The sequence below is a fragment of the Eleutherodactylus coqui genome, chromosome 5 (assembly GCF_035609145.1).
Source record: "Eleutherodactylus coqui strain aEleCoq1 chromosome 5, aEleCoq1.hap1, whole genome shotgun sequence".
In the NCBI taxonomy this organism is placed as follows: Eukaryota; Metazoa; Chordata; class Amphibia; order Anura; family Eleutherodactylidae; genus Eleutherodactylus; species Eleutherodactylus coqui.
Window position 1 is genome coordinate 89334796 of NC_089841.1, and position 27578 is coordinate 89362373.

Consider the following 27578-nt stretch of genomic DNA (forward strand, 5'->3'; position numbering starts at 1 on the left):
GGACGTATGCATGAATCACAACCAATATCACCCCAACAAAGAATTATTTTAATTGAAATAAGTCACTTTAGTCTACTTTAGTCAAATGTGTATGGGTACCGTTGCTCAACCATCCCTCTATCTATCTTATGGACATTCAAAAACTAATGCAAACAGGGAGGAACATACAAACTCCATGCACATGAAGGGTAATGGGGGACTTTGAACACCTGTATTGGTGATTGGTTGGGTCTCAGCAATGGGAATCCCTGTCTAAATCTCTTATCTACTTGCTACATATAGACATTGATCGCTCCTACGTTCTCACCTCCAGCCTGTATTTTCTTACCTAGTGATTGTTGATTGCTGCACATAATTGCATAGCAGCCCATACTTTAAACTTGCTTATTAAAGATTCTGAGTCTGGAGGCATTCGGCTAAACTCCAACTTTGGCTCCTGCCAAGGCTGAACTGATTGTATATACAAGTTAGTCAAGTGTTTTCTGTTTCCTTTCATTGTAAATATACAAGTTGGACACTGAGGAGATGGATATGGGTTTGAGAAAGAGCAGATCTCAATGTTGTTAGAGACAAAGAATTACTGTGGTGGTTTATGATGAATTGTGGTTTCCTCCACAATGATGCCCCATAGGGTCTTAGCTCTGCCTTTTCTGTTAGGATGTTCTAGATCCAGAATCAACATATTGGACAATAAGGTAAAATAGTAAGTATGTATTTACACCATGCTTAAAGGGAAAGGTTCTGGTGTAAGTTAGATTATGCTATATAGTTGCATACATCATCCATAGGCCCCCGATACAAAAAAGCAAAATCAAAACGTATAGCCCTGTGGCTTGCAATATTTTACAGTGCCCCATTGTATAAGAAAGCAAGACAGGCTATGCTTTCCTATAAAGTAAAAAAATATTTTGTGGCTCAATCAGGAATTGGTGCCAGTGTAATTTTAGAACATCAGCTCCAACCCACGTGACCATGCCTTTGGCGCATGTGCCCTATCATTTAGTGGTAGATTCCGATGATTGCCTTCTCTCTGTCACTGCTTAAGGCCCCCGATGTGTCTTTTGTCGGAAATCCTCCAATGGGCTCAGTGTATAATGTGCTCTTATTTACTACCCAGCTACAACATGTCATGTGGTGTATGAACTGATTTCATGACAGGGAGGTGTTTCTCTTAGCCAACATATTTATTCTGGGCCCTCCTCTACATGGGCGCTGGTCATTGTTCTACTCAAGGTGTTTGGTGAAGCAGTGGAATCCCTCCAGCTAAGTACCTGTGGCTATTTGTACTGTATTATATACATTGTTTCCTTCTGCATTAAATATTTTTCCTTTCCCCCACCTAGGGACAGTCTAGGACCCCTAGGTTCCTTACAGGGGCCGTCCTTAGGGCAATCGCCTTGCATCTAGGCGGTGTCTGCCACACCAAGGTTGGTTAAGGATAGTGTTCCCATTCCCATATTTCTGTTACAGTTATCTGCCCTATCTTGTTTTCCCCGCATTCTAGTGTTATGTCTGTATTTGTCTTTGTGGACATTTATTACATCTTGGTCTGACATGGCGATGTCCATCAGGGGACTGGTGCTTCGGCACTGTATGACCGTAACAAGTTCTGTGAAGCCATTCAGCATATGCACTGGGAGTATTTTTAGACCCAACGTGGTATGGTTAGGAAAAAAAGACAAAGATCTATAGTGGTTATGTGCTCCTTTGGTGGTACATGAGCTGTAAACAGATGGTGATGGTACAAGTGCCACTTGTCTTATATGACACTTAATATTGTGCTCCCCTATCCTTGAAGTCAACAACAAGTATTTTAAAAGCCTTTTCTGACCTCATTAAGAGTTAAAACAACCAAATAATTACAAAAAGATTACATTTTTAACCTTTTAGAAAAATGCACTTATGTATTTTGCTTTTACCCTGACCGTTATTTTCTTGCTTATATTTTTTATTTGCTCTTTATAGCCAATGGATTTTTACATGATCCATGTTTTAACATTAACATCATTGTGTGTATTTTTGTTTCCTTTTTGTCAGTTTTTGTACAACTTCCTATTGTTTGTATGTATTCACTATTGTTCCTACCGTATAGTGTACCATTCAGCAAATCTAAGGAACCAAAGTGAAGCTTTGAAGCACATTATACTAGCTGGATCTAAAAAAAAAGTCAACTTTTACACTTGACCTGATTCTTTAAAACACTGAAGGTGTGCTTCAAGCCAGCATTTTCTCTAGTCACCATCATTGAAACAATATGGCCTAAAATACAGCTCCTGCGTGACTATGCCCACTCTTATTTTTACTTTTCAAATGCATTTAAAAAAGCTCTGCCAATTATGCAAATTTGGTGCAATTTTCAATGCAACATTTTTTAAAAGTTGTACTTTATTCCAAAATTTAGCACAACACTGATGAACTCGTGCTAAGAATACTGGCCCACATTTAACGATTTTTTGTTGCGGTATCTCAGGAGGAAAAAGTGAGGATAACAGTTCATCCATAGAACATGAAAGTCCCCACTGGGTAAAATAACAGGAATAGAGAACAAATACCTTCTGTTAAGATTTAGACAGATAATAATTAGAGATGAGCGAGCACGCTTGGTTAAGATAGATACTCAAGCGAGCATCGCTCTTCTTGAGTATCTGCATACTCGTCCAAGCAAATGCAGGGGGGTGGCGGCGGGGGGGGGGGGGGAGGAGCGGCAGGGAGAGTGAGAGAGATCTCTCCCATCCTGCTATCCCCCCCCCCCGCCGCATTTGTTGGACGAGTATGCAGATACTCAAGAAGAGCGATGCTCGCTCAAGTATCTGCCTTAACCGAGCGTGCTCGCTTATCTCTAATAATAATAATCTTTCTCTCTTTTTTTTTTTTAATAATACTATAAAGTATGATCCTCACTTTGTCAAGGCCAGCTTGGTTGGTTGCCTTTTAAGTGGGCAGTGAGCAGTACTTTTCAGAAGACCCCTTTTCCACCAACTCTCAACCTCCATCATGTGGCCCCGGACTATTTTATAATTCTAGAACAGAAGTACTGAAAGAACCTGCTCTAGACCGCAGTATCTCTTGTCCTACTCTGCCGTCAGGTATCGTAGCAAATTCCTTACTCTGAAGCAGCAACTCTTCCTAAATTGTGCCTCTAGGTCATCTTGAATGACTTAAAACGGTTTAACCTAATTTTAAACCTTTCTTTATTGTATCTGTTTTATTTCACATACATTCATGTACAGTAGGTATAAAAAGAACTTTGTTACATCAGAGATTGTTTCGTTATCAACAAATAAAAATGTGATTACAGCACAACAAAATATAAACTTCTTCTGTGGCTCTAAGTTCCCTTAACTTGCAAACTGCTGAGCTTGAAAAGCTTGAAAGTCCTCAGGGATTGTGTCTGGAAATGAAAGGGAAAAACACATTATCTCACAGCCTGAATGCTGTTCTTCTACTGGCAAGTCGAAATAATAGCAATTATATTCTGAAAAGTTAAATATTTAGTACCATTAGATATGCAGAATTAACAAGAGGTTTGTCTTGTGGTAATAATCCACATTCATGTACACATTCTCTGAAGCCCTATAATGGGACTACAGTCTTGTACAGAAAGTTTCAGACCTCCAGTTTGACCACTAGTGAGATCTCACAGATTTGGAAAAACATCAAAACCATCCTTTCCTGTTTACGAGAGTTCTGGATCATTTGTGTCAGTGACAGTAACTCACACAGTTAGTGAATAATGATGATCTTTGTTTGCTGTTATGCCAAAGACGACTCTTTTTCATACTAGTCATTGATGACTATGGGTCAATAGCAGGACCAGTCCTCATGGTGCCTGTCATGGGTTTCAGAACGTGCCCCCACAATCCCGTCCCCCATCTTTAGCATAATAGCTGTTATATTGACAGCAACTCATTTAATTGCCCTCTTTGCCACAAATCTCTAACATTCTTATATTATCATACCTCCCATCTTACTCAAATTCCATTTTCGCCATACATTTGAAGTTCTCAATGCCAGGCCAAATGCACATTCTTCCACACATGGTCGATCCACTGGATTTCTTCAATTAGCCACTTTCCATTACAACCTGAGGTTTGCAGTCTTTAATCAGCTGCTGTTTTTTACAAGGTTGCAGTGGGCACCCGTCACAGAGTGATAGTCTATTCCGTTGTGGCAGGACACTTCCCAATGTATTGAATAGAAGGGCGCATCGTGCCATTGTACCTACAGCATTATCAGCATCTTCAACACCATGTCCAATTGGTTGTACAGAAAAATGTAGCATCAAAGAATCTTTTGCCTTTCTTTTTCTAATTCATTAATTCAGCGGCATCCTAGACCGCCCCCTATTGTTCTTTACCCTTGTCCTGGTTCAGCTATAAGTCATATTATATAGGCAAGTAAATACATAGTACCATCCTACTGTAGAATTTTTGTTCCTTTTTCAGGATCCAATTTATAGATATTTTTTACTAGCTTATATACCCAGGAAATGCCCAGCTACATATTTCTTCCAATAAAAACATTCGGATGTTGATCGTAGTCCTTGTGAGGACTGTACTGAATACCTTCCAGCAAGAAATTGGAATGCTTTGCTGCCCTTGAAGCACTAGCTCTGTTTTTCTCTTTGAATTCAGCTCTGATCTTGTTCCAGGGTCTCTGCAGCCATTGATGTCTCGGCTCTTTCCCTTTCTTTTTGAATTTGGGCCTGATCATGTTCCAGGGTCTCTGCAGCGATTAATGTCTTGGCTCTATTCTTCTCTTTTTAAATTTGTTCTTCATGGTGTTTCAGAGTTCCCTCGGCCCTTGATGTAGTGGTTCTTTTCAATATTTGATGTCAGGCCTCATGTTCTGTGGATTCGGACATCCTTGATGAATTGTCTCTTTACCCTGTCTTTTTGACTACGGCCCCCATGCTGTTCTGAGGTCTCTGCAGCCCTTCTCGCACTGACTCTTTCCCTCTCTTTTTGAATTGGTGCCTCATGCTGTTTTGGGATCTCTAAAGCCCTTGATGTCCAGGCTCTTTACCGTTCATTCCTAAGTCGCTGGTCACATATTTCCATTCTCTCACTCGTTCGCAGTAATTTTACTTTCTTTGCTTCCAGCTGGACTTGTCGGATGGCTTTCCGCTTTTCCAGAAGCATTCTAGATCCACCACACATCTAACTTGGTCACCACACTGAATCACAAAGCATCTTATTTTACCATAGATTATTCAATAGGCCTCATTTATTGAAACTGTGCACATAGGCACCAATCATCTTTACTTAAGCTACTCTACTAAAATGAAAGCTGTGCTGTGATTGCTTGATATGAGCAATAAATCTTTGAAACAGACTCCCCACTCCTGCTTATTTAAGTTGGATCATGAACAGTATGTGTACCAACTTTGGTTAAGATCCATTGAGCATGTAGAAGCCTATCAGGAACAAACAAATTTTCACATATAGATTATTATGGTATGTAGAAAATTTACCATTACAACGATACTTCAGGTTGGACCAGATAATGTTTTCCTGTGAGAAGCAGAATACCCCAAGTCTTCCACCACGCATAGTGGTATCCACAGTAACTCCCGAATCTGCTACCAGCTCGCTACCTTCATAGAACCTTGCCCTGGAAAAGTATCATAAATTCATATCATCATATACAGATCAACATAATAAACCGTGCTCCATCTACGCAGTATGCACTTTATACAAAGAAATTCATCTTACTGTATATACTGACCTAATATATCCAACCTGAGGTCTGTGCTGTAGGAACCACCGGTAAGACACCTTGTCTTTCCAGCCTACATTTCTGGGGTCTTTCCATAAGAGCCTCACTTGGTCAGTTGTGTCTCCCGTATGCCACAGTGAGTTTCGAAGATGTTCCCCAGGCCCTGTCTTTGATTTGACTGCCTAAAAGGACATAGATTGCAGAACTAGTTACATATGAGTCAGGAAGAAGATGTCATCCGAGCCACAATCTAAACTTGGACACAAGATCGTGAAATCAAAATTATCCATCATTTCTACATGTTTAGAAGAATACAGTTGTACTGTAATGTAAGTTTACTCAATACTCCATCAGATCGGGGGAAACAAGGAAATACCCGAAAAGGTATCACAAGCCCGGTCTTAGTTATTTCTTTTTCATTTTATGTAAGTTTAAACCTTATTTATCAAAGTAAATGCTGAGCTATGATTGGTTGCTATAGGTAATCAGGCCAGTTTGCTTGTTAGATAGTTTTTTAATGATGCCCAATGGGGGAGATTTATTAAAGGGGTGCTCTGCTTTGGCTAATCTTTTTGTTAGATAAGCCCCAATACAATAAGTTGATTGTAGGATATTCCACTGTCCAGCAGCTGTAATCTTCACCAAAACCTCTACAGCACCAACAGTGGTGAAATAAAGCATTACAGTGTGCCAACCAAAATGAGTGTACTGCCAATGTAATGCATGGGCATCTTGGTCTAATAGAGTGGCACACGTCTTGTAGCTAATCTCCATTACTGATATATGATGGGAATTTGCAATAAGGGACTTGTATTAACTCTGAATTCCCTAATGAGTTATTTGGTAATGGAATTTGGAACTAGACAACGCCTTTAATAGTGGGGCACCATCCTAGCATTTCCCCAGTATCCTCCTCCATTGCATCATTTGCCATATTTATCGACTGGGCACATAAGCTATTGATGAACGTGGTGCAAGGTGGGGAGTAAATACAGTCAGTTTGAAGTTGGCATTGTTTTCAAGAACTTTTCTATTTAAAAGGATTAGTCCAATGGAGGAAACTTTTTCCAACACATTTGAACATGTTAGAAGGTGCACAGGGCTTCATAAACTTGAAGAATATGATGTTCAGGCAAAACTCCATGTATTTATGCTATAAAACTGCAATCTAGCATATGTAGGTATCCATAGATCTTGATAACTGGTGGGCTGGAGAGTGTAATGTCTGCTTATTGTAACCATTTGAATACTAAGACTTGTAAATTGTAATCTGTACTGTATATTATCACTACCACATGTTTATGAGATTGGATAATGTCCGCAGATTGCTGGGGTTGATGCCATCTTTCTGTAATGAACTATGTGCTGGAAGACAAATATGACTTCACCCTTCTGTTACCCAGGGAAATTTTCCATGTGAGGCTCGTGCCTCTGGAATGAAGCTCTTACTGTACACACCTACCATCCGCTGAATGTGTTATATGGAAGTTTACCAAGAGCTGACCTCGCACATCTCCCAGTGCAACTGGAATAATAGCCTAGATGGAGCCAAGAAATATTTAAGTAGTCTAATCAGAAAAAGATGTCCGTGCGGTGTACTTTAGGAAATGTGCTGTGTAGAAGACAATACAAAACTTAAACTTGTGTTTAGCTCATAGTCATACAATTATTGTAAAAAAAAAACAATCCCTCCCCTAGAAGGAGTTGTCAGAATGGCATGAAACATTCTTTGTGTGATTGTAACATGGATATAAGTAAGTGATTACAATATCAAAGCAAAAGGATAATTGATTGTGGAAAACCGACCCCTTGAAGGGAGAGACTAGCACCCTGTTGTACCACCTCTAGCTTGGATACAAGATGTTATATGGGTGAGCATGGAGGCTCTAGTACCCTGTTGTACTGCCTCCAGCTTGGATACAAAATGTGATACGGGTAGGCATGGAGGCTCTAGTACCCTGTTGTACTGCCCCTAGCTTGCATGTAAGATGTGATACAGGCGGGCATGGAGGCTCTAGTACCGTGTTGTACCACCTCTAGCTTGGATACAAGATGTTATATGGGTGAGCATGGAGGCTCTAGTACCCTGTTGTACTGCCTCTAGCTTGGATACAAGATGTCATACAGGCAGCCATGAAGGCTCTAATACCCTGTTATACCACCTCAAGCTTTGATGTAAGATGTGATACGGACTGGCACGGAGGCTCTAGTACCCTGTTCCGCCTCTAGCTTGGATGCAACATGTGATATGGGCGGCATGGAGGCTTTAGCCTGGCTACAAGCAGTGATAGGGATGGGCATGGAGGCTGCAGTAACCAGTTGGGCTGCCTCTAGCTTTGATGCAAGAGGTGATACAGGTGGGCATGGAGGCTCTAGTAGCCTGTTGGGCAGGCTCTAGCTTGGATGTAAGATGTGATACGGGCAGGCATGAAGCCTCTAGTACCCTGTTGTACTGCCTCTGGCTTGGATATGAGATGTGATACGGGTGGGCATCGAGGCTCTAGCACCCTGTTTAGCCCCCTCTAGCTTGGATACAAGATGCGATACAGACTGGCATGGAAGCTCTAGTACCCTGTCATACCACCTCTAGCTTGGAAGCAAGATGTGATACGGGTAGGCATGGAGGCTCTAGTACCCTGTTTTACCACCTCTAGCTTGGATACAAGATGTGATACTGATGGGCATGAAGGCTCCAGTACCCTGTTGTACCGCCTCTAGCTTGGATGCAAGATGTAATATGGGCAGGAATGAAGGCATACAAGTTCTATATGGTAAACTGCGGTATTTCACTCCACTTTTGCTGTAACTGAACCTCTAGATCATGAAAACTCATAGACTGTCAAAGTTGGCATCCCAGATGGTTCAATACATTTTCTATTAGCTATAAAGCTGGCAGGCCATGGAGGTGTGACAATGTTGTGGAGGCATTCCTGTGACCCCCATGTGCGTACAGCTGAGCATTATCCTGCTGGAAAATGCCTCTTGGAAGCCATGAGAGGAACACATGTGGCTGCAGGATGTCCTGAACATATCACTGAGCTGTCATTGTCCCCTGTACCACTATTAGGGGTGACCAACTGTTGTATGCGATGGCTCCCAGACCATCACACCAGCAGGGGGCAGTGTGCCACTTCACAGCAAAGGCAGGATTGATGCGCTCACCCCTAGGTCTCCAGACACGAACATGGCCGTTGTCTGTGCATAAACGCAGTCAGAATTTGTAACTGGAGACAAAACAGTTCCGTTCTGTACCAGTCCAGTTTCATTGTTCACGACACCACTACAAATGGAGGCAACTGTGGTTGGGTTCCAAAGGCAGTATACGTAATGGGTGCCGTGAGACTAAATATCCTTCAGTCAACCATCTGGAAATGATTCCAACAGACAAACGGGCCGGGTAATGATGGTGCCAGCTGTCTCTGGATGGTGGTGAACAAAACAGTTGTAGCTGCTGGTGCTTGTCAGACGACCCTCTCTACTGACGATCTGTTGAGGGTGTCATGAGCCCTGTTGTCTTGTGTGCGTGTCCTTAATCATCCACCAATCCCAACACCTCTTAAGTCTGGTCAGAATGACCCAGGTGGCAGGCAATTCGTCAATACGACCTACCAGCTTCTCACATTCCAATAATTCGCCCCCTCTCAAACTCTGTTAACTGGGTGTAATCTCTTTGATTGTGCCGTAGAGACATGTCCAGGGATCAATAAACTCTACATAAGCAGATAAAGAGGTCACTACACCCAAGTAGCATCTGAGAGCCTTTATATAGGCCAAGGGTTGAACCACTTTTAGGCCCTCAGATGGCAAGACTGTTCATCTAATCACACCACAACTCTAGACATTTGTATATCCGCCTGAGATGTAACTGCATGCCAAGTTTTACAGCAAAATGACAACTAGAGATGAGCGAGCGTACTTGCTAAGGCAAACTACTCGAGCGAGTAGTGCCTTATGCGAGTACCTGCCTGCTCGTCTCTAAATATTCGGGTGCCGGTGGGGAAGAGCGGTGAGTTGCGGGAGTGAGTAGGGAGGAGTAGGGGGGGGGGGGGAGAGTGAGACAGAGATCTCCCCCCCCTGTTCCTCCTCGCTCTCCCCCGCCGGCACCCGAATCTTTAGAGACGAGCGGGCAGGTACTCGCACAAGGCACTACTCACTCAAGTAGTTTGCCTTTCCGAGTATACTCGCTCATCTCTAATGACAACTCATTCTAGGAGCTGAATTTTTTTTGACAAAGAGTGTATATCAGTGCTTTAAATTTAATATAAAAGTAATGACATATAGATAGAGTCTTCAATAGGGTTACCTTGAGCTGAATGCCGGGTTCTGCAACGGCTCGGAAAGGAGTGGCCTGCCAGTATGTCTGTTCCGTCTGCTTCCACATAACCACATAGAAACTAGAACTGTCCTGATAGCCAAATATGAAACCAGCATAGTCATCATCTGTAACTGTATTCACATGGAAGGTGCCTTCAAAATCAACACCATTAAAAGCTGTATAGCCTGGAGAAAACAAAATAATAATATGAATGAAGCCCATACTGATGTTAAAATGGAAGTTGAGTCAAAGTCAATTAATCCAGTAGTGGTGGTGGTGATGTGCGGAATTTTACCTATAAGCAATGCTTGGTATGAAACTGGTGGCATATGGCAGTCGAGTAAGGCCACATACACCTCTATGGGTGACCTAGTGGGGTTCTATACAAAATGCAGCCATAATACTACCATGCACATGAAACCGTTATCTGACATGCAATTTTCCACACGAGTTTCTAGCTATGACTGAAAGAAGACAGCACTGGTGAGGACGTACCTACGGCAAGTCCTGGATCACTGTTCATCGTTTGTACTATCTCCATTCCCTGTAAATGAAAGTACATGGTTAAGAAGATCAATAATTCTTAAAGGGTTTTTCAAGGCTATTTTTATTGATGACCAATCCTCAGGATCGGACCTCAAAAGTTGATCGGCTGGGGTCTGCCACTCTGGACCCCCTCTTGACCAATCAGATGTTTGGACACCCACTGTGACTGGCAAAACACACAGGGTAAGGAGTGGTAGCAGATCACTCTAACTCCCTTTCGGTGTAGTGGCCGGCACTCATAATTGCAGGAGCAGCTGTCATTGATTTTACTGGGAGATGTGCCTACAATTACAAGCGCCAGCCACTACATGGGTTGGAGCGATTTGCTTCTGCTCTGTCCTCTGTGTGTTTTGCAGGTGATAGCAGGCGCCCAAGCAGCTGATCGGTCAGAGTCCAGGGCAGCGAACCCCAGCCGATCTACTATTGATGACCTATCCTGGGAATAGGTAATCAATAAAAATTGTCTGGAAAACCAACTTTAATGCAATAGTTACAAAAGTGATGAGACTATCCTATTGCAAAACACAATTGTTGTACTTAAAGCCTATGTGCTATAATGTAACAGCTTGTGCTGAAGACGCACCAGGTCACAGATAAATAAGCAGAGAGCTATGCTTGTTATAACCTGTAAGATGCTAAAAGTTGAGAATCACCTTAGATTATGACTACACAGCTACTTTGGCTGCGACAAAGGCCATGAGGACAAAGTTCACACTATAATCATATAGCATCACAAACTAATAGAAGCCAATGCAGTTGTAATTTGCAAGTTGCTACAATTCAAGTTTTGGATTTCTTGGGACTTTCAGGGCACAGCAACGTGTGCGTCACAGTGTGGCCTGGTTGACTTCCATTAGTTTGCATTGCTCTTAATCATTAGTTTAAAGGGGTTGTCCCGCGAAAGCAAGTTGGGGTATACACTTCTGTATGGCCATATTAATGCACTTTGTAATGTACATTGTGCATTAATTATGAGCCATACAGAAGTTATTCACTTACCTGTTCCGTTGCTAGCGTCCTCGTCTCCATGGTGCCGTCTAATATTCAGCGTCTAATCGCCGGATTAGACGCGCTTGCGCAGTCCGGTCTTCTTCTTTTCTGAATGGGGCCGCTCGTGCCGGAGAGCGGCTCCTCGTAGCTCCGCCCCGTCACGTGCCGATTCCAGCCAATCAGGAGGCTGGAATCGGCAATGGACCGCACAGAAGACTTGCGGTCCACCGAGGGTGAAGATCCCGGCGGCCATCTTCACCAGGTAAGTAAGAAGTCACCGGAGCGCGGGGATTCGGGTAAGCACTATCCGGTTTTCTTTTTTAACCCCTGCATCGGGTTTGTCTCGCGCCGAACGGGGGGGCTATTGAAAAAAAAACAAACCCATTTCGGCGCGGGACAACCCCTTTAAGGGCTATATTGTGACCTTTGGTCATGTGACTTGTGTCATGGCCAAAGTTGCCATGCAGCCTTAATGGAACCCTCTGTGTAAAACTTTGTCATGCCTAATGCATAGCCTTAAATTATGCACCCCCACCTTCTCCTTAGGCCCTACTCATAAGTTACGTTTCTCACCTGGTTCAGAACAATCCAGTTAGGATCAATTTGGGCATCACCCTCGGGGTCAAGAACAACAGTTTGATAGGCTCTAAAGTCAGTCATGGTGATCTCAGCATTTTCTGGGCAAACATCAATGCGGTCAATGATTGTGTCCTGGTCAAAGTCAGACTCACAGATATCTCCAACTCCATCACCTAGGCACAGGAGAAGACATGTCAAACATTATAATTTGAGAACTTTAGAATTATGAGAGCTTCTGCCACCCTAGGTCATTGCAAACTGCAGTAGATCTATACTAGGTGTGGGGTAACTGAGCTAAAGAGTCCTGTTTTTTTAACTGAATACATGGTTGCACAATGAACCTGCATCATCTAAAGAAAAGAGTCTTCTTAAAGGGACTGTCTGATTTAGAAAAACTATTTTCATATACTATATTAGGGAATTCTGGGTTATTAAAGGAGGGTCCCTTATACAAGATTCTCACCTGTCCACCAAAGTTTAGAGTAGGTACAAAGATCGTCTTTGGTGCTGAAGGACCTGACACATTAAACATTGCATGAATAAACCTTTAACTCTTTCCAATCCACTGTCTGACATCTAAAGACATTATAATTTAAGGCTGTACAGCTCCGATGTTGGAAGACATCCATCGGCGTTCTCTTACTGTATATTGCCAGCCTCTCTGCTGTTGGGACCTATCCAATGTGTCACCTCATGCAGTACTGGCTTTAGCCAGCAGATAGCGCCGTTGTATAACGGCAGAAAGAGAGTAAGCCCCCTAGGAAAACCAGGATATAAATTGGATTGGAAAGGATTAACTTCAGTGGCACCATTAACCTCAGTGTAATGCTTGATACATCCCATGGTGGCGCTGCAGCGGAATTGAACACTTGCAGATTATTAACACTGGTGTAACTATAGGGGATGCGGTCACACCCGGGTCCAGGAGTCTTAGGGAGCCCATAAGACCTCTCTTCTCCATATAGGGAGCCCAGTACTATGAATAAAGCATTATAGTTGGGGGCCCTGTTACAGGTTTTACATTGGGGTCCAGGAGCTTCAATTTACGCCTCTGATAATAATGTATATATAAAAAATGAATTAATGTTGCTGGTTCTTTATGCACGGCCATACAACTGGACCAATCCACACCAAACTTGCCACACAGTAAAGCAGGTGCTTCGGAAGGTTTTAGAGCCTAAGGACTTAACATACTTGACATATTTGCAAAAAAATCAGAATACAAATGCAATATTAACAGGGTTGTCCGGTTACTGGACAAGCCCGCTTTAAAAGGATCCCCTATTGTAATCCTAGTACGTCCTCAGAGATCCAGAAGAAATCCTGGGAAGTTTCAGTAACAACTGGTTTACTGTTAAGTAGACATATGAAGACACAGACAAAGGTGAAGACAGGGCCGCTGAAGTGCAACGCGTTTTGGAGCTAATATGGCTCCTTTTTCAAGCACAATTATGATATTGACAGCTGCTGGCAATGGGGATTTAGAGGAGTCCTGCATATCCATAGGGCTTCTCTACAAAGTAAGTTATCCTCATCAGCAGTTCGACTATCTTGCATTATGCAAATTGCTAAAGAGCGCGGGATCCATTTCCACTTTGTTTTTTCTGTGTTCTCGACCAAAGTCATCTCTACCTGCGGGCTCCCCCCAGACGCTCTCCCGCAGGATTAGGGATTCTGTTTTTTGGGTACATCTGACAAGCTGCCTCGGACTGACGGTGTGGAAGCCTGTCATGGGACGGGTGCTCCACACCAAGTGAGTCCTCCTTTATCTCTCCATACACTCACGTATCACTGCGTAGTCACCTACTCTAGGGGTTCATCATGATTGGAACGCTAGTCCTCTGATCATCTTGTTTGACTTGGGTATTTCCATCACTACCATTGAAATGAATGAAGTTCTGACTACACAAGCTGAGACAGAACTCCATTTAGAGTGACGTCACTGCTGAAATAGAAGCAACCCACTCAATGACAGGAGAATGGGACATGGGAGTCCCATTCTTGAGATCAGCTAGGGGCTTAACTGTGAGACCCCCACCAATCAGCAAGTTATTCCCTATCCAGAAAATGTAGATATTATAGAGGTTTTGTTTTTTTAAAGTAGTACAGCAAAAATAAAAAAAATATATATGCGTATGTACATGAATATTTGGTATAGTGATAAACATACTGATCCATAGAAAAAAGTTGCCATGTCATGTTTGCCCGAGCATATACTGTGGCAAGCCAAGGTTACTTGTCTATCGGATCGCTATCTTTGCCTTTCAACAGGAATGGACACCACAGGCATACAGGCTCCAGAGATGTGTATTTCTTTTAAATCTGGTGCCTGACAGTTTTATTCCATGTCATAGCAAACATATGTTCAGCATACCCAACAGTTCCTTATCCGCACCCCACCAGGGTGTGAGTAGAGGGCTGTCATTCCTACTCTACTCGAGGCCTCCACTGGTCCACACTGGACATCACCAGGGTAAGAGTCTAGGGTTGTCCTCCCTGTCTGACTCGAGGCCTCCATTGGTCCACACTGGACCTCACCAGGGTAAGAGTCTAGGCGTCCTCCCTGTCAGACTTGAGGCCTCCACTAGTCCCCACTTGACCTCAGGCTTACAGCCCTTTCAGCTCTGCTGAGTCATCAACTTCCCAACTGATCTGTGCCAGACCTCAGGCTCCTAGTTCCTGATGCAGTGTCTCCACACCACTTCTCACTCTGGCTTTTAGCCAACTTCCCCCTGAGTGTGGTAAGAACTGATCTTTTTATCTAGTTTCTGCACACCCACAGGTGTTCCAGAATGCCTGTCTGTAGCCCTCTGCAGGCCATCATGTATACTGCACTCCTACAGTATACCGAAGCAACAAGACCCGCCCAAAGACAATGCAATTGCGGCTTTTTTCTCCATTTCACTCCACTTAAAAATTACAAAACATTTTTCAGTACATTTTATGGTACATTATATAGTACCATTGAAAAATACAGCTCTTCCTGCAATAAACAAGCCTTACGACAGCTACGTCGATTGATAAATAAAAGAGTTATGATTTTTTTGAAAGTGCAGAGGAAAAAACAAAACTGAAAATAAGGGGACGGTCCTTAAGGGGTTAAGATCATTGTTTGAAATGGGTGGTTTTAATAAATTCTTCCCTACTTCCATTACTGATATTTGTAATAGCATAGGCTCAGAAGATTACTAATGCTCTACTATTGTCTACAGTTACAGTATAATGAATGAAATCATAATGCTGTCATACTGTTGTCATCTTCTTGCCCTGGGTTGGGGACTAGTCGGCAGTTGTCAGGTCCTGGAGGGATAATATCGGGTATTCCGTCATTATCATCGTCATCATCACACTCATCTCCCAAGCCATCCTTGTCTGTGTCCAGCTGTGAGCTGTTAATGACCATAGGGCAATTGTCTGTGCTGTCCTGGTGACCATCTCCATCACTGTGTAGAAGAGATGAAGATTCATACATGGTATAGCATGTGCAGATAGTCGGCCAGTCATATACGGAAATGTGTCAATGTCCTTTTAATGTGCTTTATGCTGGTTCTACTGTAACAGATCATTGACAATACACCTCAACAGTAAGTGTTCCCCAGAAGAAAATATAAGAATCAAGAAAAGTTTGGAGTGAAATTAGAAGAGTAAACTTCTCTTTAAAGGGGTTGTCCCATCAGGACAAACCCTTCTGTAGATGAGAACTTGCTAGAAATCCCCCTTTTATAACAGTTATATACAACATTTAGTGAACCATCACAAAAAGAAAGTTATTTTTTTGCAGCTAGTGCCTAGATGCCATCTAGTGGCCAGTTACATTTTAGGAATAATAAAGCCACTTTTTGTTGAAACATATAATTACCGTATGTTGGAGATTTAGGTCATCTGACATATGCTCATATACAAGGTGTTCACAGAAATACCTACCAACGACAAAACAGATCTTTCCAGCATTGCATGAGGGTATGTGTGCGGAGCTGCCGATTCCAGCACTAAAATAACTGAAGGAAATCAATTTAAGAAGAATTGGCATAACGATGCATTTATTCATTGGTGGCAATTATAAATGCCAAGAATGAATTAATACAATCAGTGAAATTAAATAATCAGTCACCTAAAGCACCCAGTGACAGCTGCATGGTGGATTACTGGCTCAATGACTTGTCATTGACGCAATGTCAACGGGTTTGGCATGGCACCGGCACAATGGTGCTCCCCCTAATTCTCGGAAAGATGCGCATGAATGGCTTGCAGCTTGGTTTGGAACCTGCTGCATTACACACACCCTGTTCCTTGGCCACCACATCCCTGACACTTGATACCTTGGCTTACTTCCTGTGGGGTCACCTTAAAGCAGCCATCTGCAACGGATACCCAGCAGCACCTCGTGATGTTAATGAACTGGAGAGACGAATATGAGCGGCCTGTGAAACTGTAACCCAAAAATACTACGTGCCAGTCATACTGCCATGGTCATCCATGTACATCTGTGTATAGCTGCTGATGGCGGCCATTTTGAACATTTTCTGTAAGATAATAAAGCTCACTTTTATGTTTCCAGTCCTACATTTGTCTTTATCCCATACAGTCAGAAACTTTTGGTTTGTTATGCTAATTCATCTTAAATTGTTTCCCTTTGGTTATTTTAGCACTGGAACAAGTAGTTCAATACACATACCTGCATGCAATGCTGGAAAGATCCCTTTTGCCCCTGGATAGATATTTCTCTGAACACCCTGTACTTCAATACTTGACAATCATTGGAGAGCCACATATGCCCGATTAGTGGTGAGTGAATGTTTGGAAAGTTGGGTTTGGCTGGTTTGTCGAATTTTGCAAAAAGGTTGGTTCGGTCCAAATTAATTTGAACCCAACTAGAACTTCACCAATACCCCTAAAACTGGTATGCAGCATTGACTTAACAATCCTGTATAACACTCTTAGGTCACCGAGGAATGTAACTAAGTACTTTTGAACTGTTTTAGGGCAAAATTTATTGAAGGAGAAGAAAGAAGGGAAAAGATTAAGAAGGAAAGAGAAATGGGAAGAAGAAGGATAAAGAAGGACAAGAAGGGAAAAGATGATGATAAAGGATGAGAAGGAAAAAGAAGAAGAAAAAGGGGGGGGGAGCAAGAAGGGAAAAGTATTTTTCTTTTTTTTTCCCTCTTGTTTTCCTTTATTTTCCTTCTATTTTCTTTTTCATTCTTCTTTTTCCTTATTTTTAAATCGAAGGAAAAAGGAGAGGAAAGAAAAATTAGGTGAAGAAGGTAAAACAATAATACACATTTTAACAGGTCTGGCTGGGCTAAACCACCTGAGGTTTGGGTTTTCACTGAACCAAACTTTTGGCAAAGTTCGACCTGGAACAGGGTCCAACTGTTTGGGTTCACTCATCGCTATACCCAATGCTTTTGATATAGCCTGATTCACATCAAGCACATAAGGATTTTCTGCATGTATTATGAGACAAACATTAAGACACTGAAGATAAATGTACTATACCTGTCTTGGTTAGTGTCACAGGAATCTCCCACCAGGTCATTATCAATGTCTGACTATCGAGGCAAGAGGAGACGAGTCAAGATCATACAGTGGCATTGTGACAATTATGTAGGCTAGATAATGATTACATGGGCAGTACGATGGCTTAGTGGTTAGGACTGTTGCTTTATAGGACTGGGCTCCTGTGATTGATTCCCACCAAGGGAAACATTTATAAGGAGTTTGTATGTTTTCCTGAGGTTTCCATACATTTCCTATCAGACTCCAAAAACATCCTGATACTGTAGGTTAATTAGTGGATGAGAAGGGGAAATTAGATTAGTGAGCCCCATTGGAGAGTGATGTGACTGGTGATAATCCTTGAAGAGTACTATGGAATATGTTGGCACTTTATCAGCAACAATAAAAAAAACAGAATATGGCCATTTTCAGACTTCCACTAGCTCTTTTATCACAGGTTTCCATTGCTATATGACTGCTAATATACATGATGGAGACCTGATAGAGTAGTTCACTTTGTGGTGTAGGGATGAGACAACAGGGAGAGGGAAGGCATCTATGAGCAATGGGGGCACTAAATCCTATTGGATGTTAAGAACTGTTATTTTCAACCACTAATACTGTACCAGGATTGGTGCCACTAAATCCCCGGGCATCAGACACTGAGGTATTAAATTACTGACTGCCAGAGACTGAGGGATTAAATCATTGCGCGCCAAGCAGTGATTTACTAACCTGCTAACCTGGACATCAGAGAATGAATACTGAGACATTAGTCAAAACACTGGGGATCTGAATGGGCACTTTACCACTGTAGATTAGGTACTGGGGCACAAAAGTACTTAAGACATGCCTGGGCATTGTGCATCAACAGACCTTGGCCCACTGCTGTTATAATGAATCTCTGTGCTGGTCCTCTGTCCATGTGCTTCATTACCACTAACCTGATTTGGGTTAACAATATCAGGGCAGCTGTCACAGACGTCCCCGACACCATCTCCATCCATGTCCTTCTGGTCTATGTTAGGGATGCGCGGACAGTTGTCCAGGAAGTTCTTGATACCTTTTAGAAAAATGCTTTGTGTCTATAAGGGTATAGTGGAAAACGGCGTGGATTTTCCACTACGTAAAAACTGCACTAAAATCCGCATCATTTCTGCGTCAAGAACCATGTCAAAATCCTCACCGTTGGCCGGGTTTTTGGTGTGGATCCACAACCGATTTTACACTTTATGTTCAGAAGGATTTCAGCTCCTGAAACCCTCGATTATGCCTTGTGGATTTTCAAGCAGCCTCTGAATCGCTCGCCTGTCTTCCCCATGGGACGCTGAAAGGACATTGACTGCAGCAGATTGGAGCAATTTCTCCACCTACAGCCTGACCCCACCAGTGGCAACACAGCCTTCAATATGGTGCTGTGGGCTTCAACTTGCGGCCTCCAAGACACCATAGTGTCAGATACAGCTTCTTGCTGGCTTGCGATAGAATGCAATGCAGCCCGGCAGACTTGGGGCATAATGGGAGGTGGGAGACAACCAGCTGTTGTAGCAGAACCCTTTCATTAGAAGAGACGAAGTCTGCTACGGATACACACCAAAATCCACATTTGTCTGCAGCAATGGTGGAAATAATGCGATTTTGTTGTGGATTTTCCGCTGCAGAAAAGCTGCACCATTTTCCACTATGTGTGAGCATACCCTAAGTTAATTTTCTTTTTGTACTAAAGTTATTGTGCCTACAAGTCCCAGTTATAGAAGTGTCATCTTCTCCTTACCATCTCCATCCATATCATCATCGCAGGCATCACCTTCCCCGTCATTGTCTGTGTCCCTCTGGTCATTGTTTAGTTTAAATCGGCAATTATCACAAGCGTCTCCAAATATATCTTGATCACTATTTTTCTGGTTAACATTGGACACCAACACACAGTTATCCTGAAAATAGACAATAGATTAGGAAAGTAACATCTGATAACTACAGGAGTCTTACCAACATAGCCAGGGTGGATGTAACACTAATGATATACATCAAGGAGACAACTGGTGTCAATGACAGCCTATAGAACCTGCCTAAAGGGGTTGTACTAGAATTAACTTTTATCATCTGCCCATTGGATCTCATGCTGAGACCCCCACTGATGCCAAGAATGGGGATCCTGTGTCCTCCTCTCCTTGTAATCATGGGGATGCTTCTCCCACCCGCAGTAACATCAGATTGAATGGAGCATTGAGCAACCATGTGCAGCCACTGAGCCTTCCCTTTCAATGGGGCTGAAGGAAGCAACTAAGCGCTTGTACTTGGTTATCTCCTGCAGTCCCACTGAAATGGAGTGGCACTATGCATGCTCAACCATTGCTCCATTCAACCTCCTCACTGTGGGTGGTACAGTGAGCCCACAGTGAAGATGATGGGGGGACACATCATCTCTGTTATTGGGATCCATCGGGGTCTCAATTGTGAGACTCCCACTGATTAAATTTTATCACCTCTCCTAGGGATAGATGGTAAAATTTGTAAACTCCTTTAATCCCACAGAGATTCATGATGGCGGGAAAATACATGGGTGCACATTTATTAATCAGTGTACCAACCTAAAAAAGTCAGCAATTTCGGCAAACACTATTTTTGCACAAAATTTGCAACTTTTTTAATTTTGAAAAGTGCCAAGGAAAAGTGGGGCTTATTTACTTAGACTGGTGTTCCATACACCAGCCTGCGGACAGCTGTGAGTGACAAATGTATTAAGGGGAAATGGCTTCAAATTCCGGATACCTCAGAGTATCTACTCTTGGCCTTTATATCAGCCTTACATCAGGCAGGATACGATTCCATTTTTGGTGGAATACCTTTCAGAAATGTTTATTACTAGTGATTCGCTCTTTGAAACATGGAGGGCTTCCAAACTTTTTGGGTTTACTGTATGTGTTACATAGTCTCTCATTAAATTGGCAACATTTCATAGAGTTGGCCCTATTTCTTATGAATTGTCCCAGCAATAGTATTATAGTGGGTAGAGAACAAGGAGCAAATAAAGAATAGAATTTAAAAGAATTCGCAAAACAGAAAAGTGCATTGATTGAGAGACGTGTGATCTATCCTAGGGGTTCTGAAGAGCGAACATTTATCTCCTATATCTTTGGTAATTGCACCACTGAGTATGATCTATCCATCAACCAAACATGTATTAAACAGATAGTGCTCTCCTGTTGCTGCAGTGTTACTTAGACACAGGGGGGTAGATTTATTATCATTGTCCTAAATGTAGACAAATAAAACTAGACAGACAGAAACTGCACCAAATTGATTACAGTGGCTGTATGATAAATTTCACGCACCTTGCTAAACATGTTAGACACTTTTCTTCTTACGCCATCTCTTGGCTGACATACTTTACACCAGTATGTTGTGGCAAAAAATGGTTTTACAACTCTTTTTACCCAGAACCCTTTTTCAAGACACTTTAATAGTTTTGAAAATAATATCTGCACTTTTTTTAATGTTCAGAATAGCCGACTCTAAGCATTTTTGCAGTAGGTTTTATTAGCCTATTCTGTACATTTTTCTTACAAAAACCCTCTTCTGCTCTGCAGCTAGTGAAGACGGGGCTGAGGAACCCTAGCAAAAAATATACATCTTTAGCCCAGGGATGCTGGGAGTTCAAGTGTCCAACAAGTTTCATACAGAATGGTTTGGGTTCCTAGTATGATAGTAGTACCCCAAACTAGAAGTAAAAGAGTTTGGCTCTAGTTGGCAGCATAAGAGTTACCAAACTAGTATGTACTACAACTCTCAGCAATCCCTGCAGTTCAAAGATCAATACAGCCCTTCACAAACGTGGCATCCTCAGGCGAAAGGGGCTATATGCTCAGTAGATGGTCACTAGTTAATTAAACAGACTTGTCTGGGGGCTGATCTTTTAACTGCAGGGATTGCTGAGAGTTGTAGTACATACTAGTTTGGTGACTCTAGTGCTGCAGACTAGAGCCACACTCTTGTATTTCTTAGTTTGGGGTACTAGTATCACACTGACCATATGTATAAAAACTCTACAGAATCTAACCATCCTATATGGAACTTGTTGGACACTTGAACTCCCAGCATTCCTGGGCTTCTAAATCTTCTATATGTACACCTGTTCGTTCATTCTACGGTCTTGGCAATAAAGATGTATGTTTTATGCATATGTGGTAGATATATCTTTGGGCATTGGTTGCCTTACAGGCAAGTTTGGTATGACCTTTTAGAGCCCTGTCTCTAGGGGGTCCTTTTATCTTTTTGTTGAGGAATGTGAAATCCGTCTTCACCTAGCTGTACAGCAGTAGAGGGCGCTCCATCCAGCTGTGCTTGCATCTCTTCTCTATGGGAAAGCTGCAGACACAACTCTTCCGCTATCACATTTTATTAATATGTGTTTATTATGCAATTTATTTTTAATAACCCAGTGTCCGCTGTGTCCCACTACCCCCCGGTGTTTAAGTGCTCTCCCCGCTAATAAGGTGTCATCCCCGGCGGCACACTGTGAAAGAGAGAAGCCCTTCTATTCTGTCTATTCTGCAGATCGCTTCTTCCCTCACAGAGCTCGATCCCTGCTGGACCTGATTGCATCAGGAGCTCAGTGTATCAGGTTGTGACATATAGTAGTGTACACCTGATGCAATAAGCCCCTGCCGGTGATTTGGGTCTGGCGGGGAGTGAGCACTGTGAGAAGAGAAGCCGTCTGCAGAATTGAAGGGCTCTTCTTGACACAACATGCCATTGGAAGACGGCAGCATATAAGCAGGGAGAGCATTAAAACAATTGAGGGTGATGGGACACAGTGCTATTAAAAATAAATTATATATAATAGACATCTATTAATTAACTGTAATATGGAAACAGCTCTGTCTGCAGCTGCCCTAGAGAGATACAGATGGCTGGTGCGCCCTCTAATGTACAACTAGGTGAAGACGGATTTCTCAGCCCTGTCTTCACCTAGATGCATAGCAGAATAGGAGTCTTGTAAGAAAAATGTACAGAATACGCTAATAAAACCTATGGTTAGAATGCTTAAAATTACCTACTCTGTACGTTAAAATAAAGTCCAGGTACTCTTTAAGGAAAGTGTAAATATTGTCAAAAACGTAATAAATGTGGCACATGCGGTGTATTTCATATTTCTGTGTATTTTGCTTACTAAATTATTCCCATTGTATAAGGCCCTATGTTCAGCATTTCAGTCCAGATTCTGCATAGAAATCCTCATGAAATCAGCTAACATTCCACCTCTAATGCATGCAAATGGGGTTTATACAATTTCATTTAACTACTCAAGAAAACGATCCACGCGGCTTTTTAAATGCAGCATGGAGAAAAAAATTGTGACAATAAGTAGCATACTACTTATTCTCATAAATTCGCACTAAATTGTTGATGGATTAGCCACATATGGAATAGCCCCAGTCAATGGGTCAAATCCTCAAAGTGCACATCCATGAGAGAAATCTGTGTTGTCCTCATATTTCTCTCAGGGTTCCTCTTACAAATGCACTCAGCATTGGTGGCAGTTGGGGGATATAATATATATAAAAGGAAGAAAAACAATACTGACCTCCCCGCTGTGGCGGTGTTCCCCTGCTGCTACTCCAGTCTTCGGTTTACTTCAGCTGCAGTAGTCCTGTGTTTGTTCACTCACATGGTTACTGCAGCCAAAAGAAGACCCTGACAGGACGTCACTGATGACGTCCCATAAACCAGTCAGGGCACCAAATCAGAAGCCCACGTGAGCAGTTTATGGGACGTCAGCAAGCCAGAGGGCACAGTGATGTCACTTCCCAGATGGTATGGCACTGGAACACCACAATGGCACTCTGCTATCACGGTGAGTGCATTGTTTTTATACAGGTTTGGGCAATTCCTTTATGTTATTGACATAGTCTATTGATACAGACTTGATACATCTCAAATCCATGATGCATGAACATATTCTAAGGCACAGCCGTAACTTGAAGCTTCTGGGCCCCAATGCAAAACCTGTATCAGGGCCCCCAACTATAATGCTTTATTCATAGTACTGGGCTCCCTATATGGAGAAGAGAGGCCTAATGGGCCCCCTAAGGCTCCTGGGCCCCGATGCAACCGCATCCCCTGCATCCTCTATAGTTACTCCCCTGCTCTAAGGGCATGTGCATTTGGGTAAAATTCACTTCGGAGCCATATGATTCACTGAGGCTGAGCCTTAGATTTTTGCCATCAATTTGCATTGCCAGCTGCCGTGGATTAGCCTCACTCCATGGGAATAATCCGTGTGCAGATAACCCAATGTGGATTCTGTGCAGAATTTGTGTCAATGCTGATTTGAAATCTACATTAAATAAGTTATGGGGTAGATTGCTTTTGAATGAATGAGATGCAGATTTAAATAGAATTCGCATGTCAACTTTACAGATGTCAGAAACACTCTTTTCTCCTTAGGGAGAGCAACTATATACTATAAACTAAGTGAGGAGACTCAAATGGCCAAGCACGCTCCTCTGGGTAATATGCAAATAAGGGAGATGGAATAAATCCTCCACAGTGCCACCTATTGAAGGAATGCTGCCTTTCAATAGGTGGCACTGTGGAGGATTTATTCCATCTCCCTTATTTGAACTTCACAGATGATGCACCAAATTTGTGTCAATTTCTAGCATGTTAACAAGGCCATAGCATTCAATAAGTTTTAATAGTACAAATTACCTGCTCGTTGGGAATACCATCTCCATCTGCATCATCGTCACAGGCGTTTCCTATTCCATCCTTGTCAGAGTCTTCCTGGCCGGAGTTGGGAACATACATGCAATTGTCCTGAGTGAGAAAAGCACTTAACAGTCATATATGAGATACAAAGCAATAACAGAAGACAAACAAACAACAGTTCATTGTGGAGTTCATCAGCTTATGGCTGCCTGTCCACAGCCGTGACAGAATACCGCTGGGGGAGGAGGGGGAAGCACTGACAGGTCTCCGTGATGAGCCTATCTAATTAATAGGTTCAACGTGGAGAATCCCGGCATGCCGCGATTTTAATCACATGAGCAGAGAATCGCTATGATTCTCTGCTTGTGGACGACGGGCTGCGCTTTCCATAGTTATCCTGTGGAAAGCATGTCATGCAAGCTCTGCAGGTGATTTATCGCCGTGGATCCCACTATGGCATCTCGCCCCTGGACAGGCAGCCTAAGGCTTTATTCACACTGGCATTGCGATCTTCAGCCACCCACATCACGCACGTAAATTGCATGAACGAGAGAAAGCCACCACCACGTTGTGGCGAAATCTCGTGTTTTCTCACCCATTTATACTGCAGTTTGTGGCATATATATATGCTGGAACCTGGAATTTCGTCTGCCAGGTGGAGAGAGTTTAGTGATGCTAAACTCTTTCCCCCTCCCTTCACCAGCTGACTGCAGCAATAGAAGCTCCCATAAAAGCCTAAAGTCCCTCCCCTTGCCGACAGCTTCCATAGGCTTCTATGGGAGCTGCGAGCTGATTGCGACCAAAGGATAGGGTAAGACCTATCTTTTCCGGCCATGCATCAAAGCGGCCGTCCGTGGACAGTCCAGATTGTGGTTGTGAGCCCGGCAGGCGACCCTGCGTACCTTATCTTCATTGTATTGCAGATGACTGTGACGGTTTGCCATCAGTCATGTATAGTAGAGGTTTCTTTTAAAATATTAATTGTGTAAGGGCTGTGGGTGGGATGGTCTCCATGAACTATAATGGAGGCCGTCCACAGGGAGCCTACAGCAAAATAGAGCATGCTACAATTTTTCCTCCGCTTGCGGAATACACAATCCGTATTCGCGAGAGTGAGGAAAAATAGGATTTTACATGCTCTTCAATGCCTGTGTTTATTCGCGGATCCTCTGCGCGGATCATGCAATTGTAATCCACACATGTGAGACCGGCCTTAAGCCTCATGTCCACGGGCAAAAGAAGAATTAAAATCCGCAGCGGATTTTAACTCTTCTCCTGCCCGCGGATCCGCATCCCATAGGGGTGCATTGACCACCCACGGGTAGATAAATACCCGCGGATGGTCAATAAAAGTGATTTTAAAAAAATGGAGCATGAAAAAATCTGGACCATGCTCCATTTTCGTGCGGGTCTCCCGCGGGGACTGCTCCCGCGGGCTTCTATTGAAGCCTATGGAAGCCGTCCGGATCCGCGGGAGACAAAAATCGGAATATACTCACCCGCTCCAGTTCTTCTCTTCGCCGCGGCGTCATCTTCTCTCCGTTGCGGACGGATCTTTTTTCTTCAGGCCGGCGCATGCGTGGGGCACGTCACCGACGTCATCCTGCGCATCCGCCGGGCAAAATAAAAGAAGATCCGGCCGCGACGCAGAGAAGATGACGCCGCAGCGAAGGAAGGATCCGGAGCGGGCAGGAGGTAAGTTTATTCTGATTTATTCTTATTTTCAGCCTTCATGTCCGCGGGGCAGGAGGGACCCGCTACGGATTCTCCATGAAGAATCCGTAGCGGGCCTGATTTTCCCCGTGGACATGAGGCCTTAGGGTTCTTTCAGAAGAGCTGATAATTGTTTGAATGGCTAAACAAGCACATGACGTCACCGCTAGCTTGTTCGCTACCATTCAGTCTGTTTATACAGTCAGATACATCATTGGCTCACTCAAAGGAGCATCATTCAGATTTCACATTCGCCGCATAAGTGAATGGGAAGGACTGAATGAGCACTGTTTAAACAGAATGATAAGTTAACGAGCCAACAATGATTTTTATGCCTGCGAAAAATCAACGACGAACAAAAAGTTCGTTCATCACTCATGTTTAGACAGAATGTTATCGTTCACTTTCACTCATTTGAACAATTTTCAACCCTTTCCAATCCACTGTCTGATGTCTAAAGACATTATACATGTACAGCTCCGATTTGGAAGATGTCTGTCGGGTTCTCTTACTGTATATTGCCAGCCTCTCTGCTGTCGGAGCCTATCCAACGTGTCACCTCATGTAGTACCGGCTTTAGCCAGCAGATAGCGCCGTTGTATAACGGCAGAAAAAGAGTAAGCCCCCTAGGAAAACCAGAATACAAATTGGATTGGAAAGGGTTAAAACGATATTGTTCCATCTAAAAGCTCCCTCGGGCTGCCGTCTCACATTCTCTTCTTTTGTATGTTTTTTGCAATAGATTAGAAATAATACAAATTGTTAACCTTCTTGCAATTTGGCTCATTGCAGCGAAGACCTTGATCAGGATATCCATCTATATCAGTGTCTTTAGCACAGATGTATCCATCACCAGCCCAGCCGACAGCGCACTGCAAGAGGGAAAAGGAGACGATTACCTAACATACAACCACACAAATAGCAGTGTAATAGGTTATAATACAGTATATTCCATCTCCATTGTGGAAGCTATATCAGTCCCAGGTCCTGCCATGTGGTCACCTGGAGGGGAGGCACATGCTGGATATTCTCCTTGGTTTACCTGTATAGTCAATTCTGTATATTTTGTCTTTGGATCCAGCCCTGTCTGCAGGAACGGACTGCTCCTCTCTTGTTCTCTGCTGTCACTTTAATATCCTTTATATTCTATCAATTTGTAATGTGTTTTTAAAATTTCCTACATTTTTCATGTCATTTTGTTGCATTGGATGCTCTAGGATCGTTACTGTCTATACCAAGGAAACATTACATTTATTTTAATTACTATCGTGTGATCAGAATTTTGGAAGCTATGTTCTTCTAATTAGGCTGCTTTCCCACTGCGTTACTGTCAGTTCAGGGTTTCCATCTCTCTGTTCCATTTTTGGAGGAGGGAAACTGAAATCAAATTCCAATGGGGTTTAAAAAAAAACAAGCAAAAAAAAAGCAAACAAAAAGACTTGTGTTTGCTTCTATTCCATCAGATTTCCATTTATTTCCAACGTAAAAATAACGCAGTCTGCAG

General features: G+C 42.8%; 1 protein-coding gene across 1 annotated transcript in view; it reads right to left on the reverse strand.

Annotated features, from left to right (window-relative positions):
- Positions 1-3174: 3174 nt before the first annotated feature.
- Positions 3175-27578, reverse strand: part of THBS4 (thrombospondin 4) — a 78729-nt gene continuing 54325 nt past the window's right edge. Inside the window, exons 11-22 of the mRNA XM_066602831.1 lie at positions 26842-26946; positions 24362-24469; positions 19422-19581; positions 18592-18710; positions 17648-17700; positions 15398-15591; positions 12143-12321; positions 10529-10577; positions 10022-10218; positions 5728-5900; positions 5474-5613; positions 3175-3391 (exon numbers count right to left, since the gene is read on the reverse strand). Of these exons, the coding sequence (XP_066458928.1) occupies positions 3339-3391; positions 5474-5613; positions 5728-5900; positions 10022-10218; positions 10529-10577; positions 12143-12321; positions 15398-15591; positions 17648-17700; positions 18592-18710; positions 19422-19581; positions 24362-24469; positions 26842-26946 (1530 nt within the window). The 3' untranslated portion in view covers positions 3175-3338. The remainder of the gene's footprint in view (positions 3392-5473; positions 5614-5727; positions 5901-10021; positions 10219-10528; positions 10578-12142; positions 12322-15397; positions 15592-17647; positions 17701-18591; positions 18711-19421; positions 19582-24361; positions 24470-26841; positions 26947-27578) is intronic.